The following is a 5,773-nucleotide window of genomic DNA, read 5'->3' as shown; positions in this document are numbered from 1 at the left end:
TTTCCCCTGTTGTCGTTTATTATTGTTTGGAATTTCGTGCACTGGAGCGAGTAAGTTTGTTCATGGACTTCGGCCAACGGCTCTTCGAGTAGAGGTTGGGAAGTTGTTAGATTAACTCGACCAACGGCTCTTAGATTAGAGTCTGGGATATGTTTCTTTTAGTTGTCGTTCGTCGGCTCTTAGAGGTCGGGAGTGTTTGTAATCATATCGAGTAGTTGTGATCGTCGAACTTTCATTACTGGTGGATGCCTCGTTAAAACCTGCCTAGCCAAAACCCTCCTTAGGGAAAAATGCCAAGTTAGGAAAGAGTACATCTTTGATTATAAGTGACGATATGCTACGTGTAGCTTAACTAAAATAAAACTTTAAATGGGAGGCATTCCAAGTGTTAGGAATGGGGTCTCCTAATAGTCGTTCTAGTCTGTATGCGCCGTTGCCTACTTCTTGCAATACGCGGAAAGGTCCTTCCCAGTTCGGCGAGAATTTGCCTTGGTGTTTCCGTGCTTTGCTTGCCATTCGCCAGACTAGGTCTCCTTTGTGAAAGGAACGGGGGTCGAGTTTGGAGTTGTACTTTCTTGCGGCTCGGAGTTTGGTAGCGGTGTCCTGGATGTGCGCTTGCTCTCTTCTTTCCACGAGCAGGTCGAGATGTGTGTTCATGCATGCTTCGTTGGAGGTAGGTTCGAAGTGACTGTGTCGGATGGAGGGTTCTCCGATTTCGACGGGTATCATTGCGTCGGTGCCGTATACCAGACTGTACGGGGTTTCTTTGGTAGAAGATTGGGGGGTGCACTTGTACGCCCATAGGACCTCTGTGAGTTCTTCTGGCCACTTTCCTTTGGCGGTGTCGAGTCTTTTCTTTAACTGGTTGAGGATGACTTTGTTTGCGGCTTCTGCCTTGCCGTTGGTCTGCGGGTGTTCGACTGAACTGGTGATGTGTTGGATGTTAAGGTTGTGGTAGAATTCGGAGAGGCCCTTGTCAATGAACTGTCTACCGTTGTATTATGGTGTGAGGTATCCCGTACCGACAAATGATATTTTTCCAGAGGAATCGTTGGACTTGTTTGGCTGTAATGTTTGCGAGTGGTTCAGCTTCAATCCACTTTGAGAAGTAATCCACTGCCACCAAGAGAAACTTGACTTGTCCTTTGCCCGGGGTGAAAGGTCCTATTATGTCCATTCCCCACTTGGAGAAGGGCCATGGTGCCGTTATGTGGAGTGGTTCCCGGTGTAGGTGGGGGCAGGGTCCGTGTTGTTGGCAGGGTTGGCATTTTTTGACGAAGTCGGTGCAGTCTCGTTCCATCGTGGGCCAGAAGTACCCTGCCCGGAGGATTTTTACTGCCATCGTTTTCGGGCCTGAGTGGTATCCGCATGTTCCGTCGTGTATCTCCTTCATGACGTAGGACGCCTGGTCATTTGTAATGCATCGGAGTAGGGGGTGGCTGAAACCCCTTCTGTAGAGTTCCCCGGCTATCAAAGTGTATCTTGCCGCTTTCCTGGTCCATCCTTTTTCTTGATTGATGGGTGTTTCACCTGTTTCGAGGTATGTGACGAAGGGGCGCATCCAGGATTCTTGCGTGGTGACCTCAAAACATTCTGCTTGTGCTTGTATGGAGGGGATGGTGAGTACCTGGTGTATCAGGGATCTGTAGCGACCCTTCTTTTTCGTGCTTGCGAGCTTGGATAAGAGGTCGGCTCTAGTGTTGTCGCTTCGAGGTACGTGGTCGATTTTGAATTCCTCAAGTTTTGAGATCAAGTTCATTGCTAAGTGGTAGTATTGCGATAAGAGGTCATCTTTGACTTGGTATTGGCCCGTGAGGTGTCCGACTGTGAGTTTGGAGTCGGTTTTACATGACAAACGTTTGACTTCCATTTCGAGGGCCAGGTGTAGTCCAGCAATAATGGCCTCGTACTCAGCTTGGTTATTCGAAGTTTTGAAGGTGAAGCAAAGGGATTGCTCGATGAGTATGCCGCTCGGACCTTCAAGTACGATTCCGGCACCGGATCCCTTTGTGTTGGATGATCCGTCGACATGCATGATCCACCATTCGTGAGCGGGCTCCTGAGGTTGAAGATCGTTTGTGAAGTCTGCTAGGCATTGTGCCTTGATGGGGCCGTGAGGTTCATATTTGATGCTGAACTCTGAGAGCTCGATGGACCACGATGAGAGTCTTCCTGTGAGGTCTGGCTTTTGGAGGATTTTTTGTATGGGGTAGTCTGTCTTGACGATGATTGGGTGCGTTTGGAAGTATGGTCGCAAGCGTCGTGCTGCCGTAATTAGTGCGAGTGCTATCTTCTCGACCATTTGGTATCTTGTCTCAGGGTCCTGGAGTGTGCGGCTGGTGAAGTAGATGGCCTGCTGTGTATCATTGAGCTCTTGTACGAGTGCCGCGCTGACGGCGTTGGAGGATGCTGCAATGTATATTAGCAAAGGGAAACCGGGTCGTGGCTTGTTCAAGATTGGGGGTGTGGCTAAGAGCAGTTTTAGTTGATCAAAATTTTCCTGGCATGCTGCGCTCCATTCGAACTTGGATGACTTTTTGAGCAGGTTTATCATAGGCTTGGTCTTCTCCGCAAGCTTGGGGAGGAAGCTTGGAGGGGTTTGAAGACTCTGTCCATTAGTCTTTGGTAGGTAGCGCCTGCGTTTTTGAGCCCGAAGGGCATGACCTTGTAGTACAGGTTTGCTTCCTCCGTAATGAAGGCGGTTTTGATCGCATCACTCTCCGCCATCGGTATTTGGTTGTACCCGGAGTATGCATCCAGGAAACTGAGTGTGCCGCTTCCAGCTGCCCCATCTACCAGGCGGTCTATGTTGGGTAAAGGGTACGCGTCTCTGGGGCATGCTTTGTTCAGGTTCGTGTAATCGACGCACATCCGCCATTTGCCATTCTGTTTCTTGACTAGAACGACGTTGGCTAACCAGGTTGTGTATCGTGCTTCTTCGACAAAGCCTGCTTTCATCAATTTCTCTGCTTCGCACCTGGCAGCTTGCCTTCTTTCTTCTCCTAGCTTTCTCTTCTTCTGGGAGATGGGTTTGGCTTCTTTGAACACGGAGAGTATATGTGCAGCGATTCTCGGATCAACGCCAGGTAGGTCTGCGGCTGTCCAGGCGAAGAGATCCGCATTTTTCTTGAGGGTATTTTCTATTGCTTCTTCCCCCGCGCTTTCCATTGTGGTCCCTATCTGCAGGAAATGGTTTGGCTGTCCCAATGGTAGGGGCTTGGTTTCCCCTACTGGCACGATTCTTGCTTCATTGTTAAGCCGGGGGTCGAGATCTTCTGCTTGGATGGCGATCGCGGTTTGTGTTTTCTCGACGTTGTTGGTGGTGAGGGGGGGGTATGGGAGCTTCAAACTGGCCATATAACATTCTCTGGCTGCTTTTTGATCGCCGTGGACGGTTATGATGTCTCCAGAGGCTGAGGGGAACTTTAGGGCGAGGTGTGGCGTAGAGACCACGGCTCCCAATGAGTTGAGGGAGGGTCGTCCTAGTAGCATGTTGTATGAAGTGTGGGCATCCACTATGAGGTATCGAACTTGGATCGTTCTAGTTTGTCTCCCTTCTCCGAAGGTGGTGTGAAGGTCCACATACCCTCGGGTTGGCACCCTTTCGCCAGAGAATCCGTATATGGGTTCGTCGTATGGGATTAGTTCTTCTGCGGGGATCTGGAGCTGTTGGAAAGTTTTCCAATATATGATATCTACTGAGCTTCCTTGGTCGATTAGCACCTTTTTCACGGCGAAGTTTTCAAGTTCTATGGTTATGACCACAGGGTCATCTTGGTTGGGGTTGACTCCTTGGAAGTCCGAGTCGCTGAAAGTGATTGGTGGCATTCTTCTTCTGGGTCCCTTGCAGATGGCGTGGACAGACTGGACTGCCCTCAGATGCTTTTTCCTGGAAGAAGAGGAACATCCGCCCCCAGCAAAACCTCCTGATATGGTGTTTATCGTCCCTCTCAAGGGGGGTCTTTCTTCTGGGCGCCTTTCCCCTCGAGGTGGTTCCTCCCTCCTTCGTTCAGAGTTTGTGCCTCTCCTAGGTTCTTGTCTGGATTCTCTGGGTTCGTTTCTCGCATCCTCCCTTCGTGGAATGTTCCTTTGTGGGCATCTCTCGGGTTGGGTCCTGGGATTTCCTTCAGTTATGTTTCTAACATAGTGTCGTAAGTGTCCGGCCCGTACAAGTTCTTCTATCTTATCCCGAAGCGTCTCACACTCCTCAGTGGTGTGTCCGTTGTTGCGGTGGTAGTGGCAGTATTTGCTTAGGTCGGCGTTTGGCGGGTTTTGGAATCTCTTAGGTGGAGCGATGAGTTCAGCTTACAATACTTCGTCAAGGATACGGGATTTGGGGGCATTAAGGGGGGCGTAGTTGGAGAATCTGGCTTGTTTTCTGTCTCGAGGGCGGTTTTGGTCCCGACCTCCAGGCTCTCTACCGCCCCTTTTAACCTCCGGGTGGGTTGGGGTGTTCCGGATCCTGTCTTGGTAATGTCGCATCTCCTCGACTCTGATGAACATTGACGCTCTTTTTCGAAGTTCTTGCATTCCTAGAGGCGGGCGCATGGCCAGTTCGTCAGCAAATGGTCCTGGTTTTAGTGCCATCACCATATAGTGTAATATCAGGTTCGGGGTGAGGTCCTTGATCTTCATGGCGATTACGCCGAACCTGTCAATGAAAGTGCGAAGGGACTCTCCTTCTTCTTGTCTTAGGTTCAGGAGTGACAGGGATGTGAGGTCGTGTCGACGGCTGGTGTCGAACTGGGTGGTGAAAGAGGTGGTAAGGGTGCTGAAGGAATCTATGGTGTAGGGCTGTAGACTCATGAACCACTCCAATGCCGATCCTTTGAGCGCAACAGAGAAGGACTTGCACATCACGGCGTCGTCAGTCGAGTAAAGGGCGACTTGGTTGGTGTAAATGGATATGAATTCATCCGGGTCAGTGGTACCGTCGTAGGTCATAGTTGGAGCCTTCCACTTTTGAGGGAGTGGTGTTTCTACGATCCCGTCGACGAACGGGTGCCTACGGTTTCTTCTAGAAGCGAAAGGGTTGTAGTTACCCCCGGTAGTGTGACCCGTGGGTTTGTATTCGCTTTCCTCTTCTGTGACAGGTGGGAGGTCTGCCCTGCAGGGGGCGATCTCAGGCTCTTCCATGGCCTTCCCTGCTTCAATCCTCCTCTTGAGTCGGGCATTCTCTTGCCTAAGTGCTTCCATTTCGTCTGCATTCCTTTTCTTGTACTCTGCGAACTCTTGCTGCATCCTAGCTTGAGCCTCTAGGATGCGAGATATGTCGGATGAGGGACCGGCGTCTCCCACTTCCACTACAGGGGGTCTGGTGGGTTCTTCGGCTGGTCTACTTCTCGTGGATACCATGGTCTTGGGGCGAGGAGGGTTGACTTTGCGAAATACTCTTCGGCCCCACGGTGGGCGCCAATTGTTCTTATGGGACCGAGTTGTACTTCACAAGTCTCGCGTACTATCTTGGTGCTGAGAGGTCGGGTGCGTCTTCTGGCTTCAGGGGGTTGTGGTCACAGCGCAGGTGTGCCTGCAAAAGACACTCCGATGCCAAAGTCAGTGCTGAGTGATGTCAGTGGTTGCAGAGAATATTTAATGCGTAATCAATGCATAGGGTAGTGTGCTATTCATACCTTTTTTACCTGTGGGTCCTACCTGGGATGGGCTTTTGGCCCAATATTTCCTCTTTTGTTATCCTTGGATCCAGTGCTGATGGGGAAATTACCAAGGGGTCCCTCAGGAGTAGGCGGTACCCGATATTCGGTCGTGAGAATGT

The 5,773-nt window shown here is 50.6% G+C and overlaps 1 protein-coding gene across 1 annotated transcript; it reads right to left on the bottom strand.

Annotated features, from left to right (window-relative positions):
• Positions 1-348: 348 nt before the first annotated feature.
• LOC114191304 (uncharacterized) lies at positions 349-5,355 on the bottom strand. Its single transcript, XM_085675965.1, has 4 exons — positions 4,407-5,355; positions 2,744-4,304; positions 1,101-2,636; positions 349-988 (listed from the first exon to the last, which is right to left on the bottom strand). The coding sequence occupies exons 1-4, from the start codon at positions 5,353-5,355 to the stop codon at positions 349-351; spliced, it is 4,686 nt and encodes a 1,561-aa protein (XP_085532091.1).
• Positions 5,356-5,773: the final 418 nt, after the last annotated feature.

Source organism: Vigna unguiculata, chromosome 7 (assembly GCF_037176805.1).
Source record: "Vigna unguiculata cultivar grain cowpea cultivar isolate G323 ecotype 2 chromosome 7, ASM3717680v1, whole genome shotgun sequence".
NCBI classification, from domain to species: Eukaryota; Viridiplantae; Streptophyta; class Magnoliopsida; order Fabales; family Fabaceae; genus Vigna; species Vigna unguiculata.
This window is presented reverse-complemented; position numbering and strand designations above follow the sequence as displayed.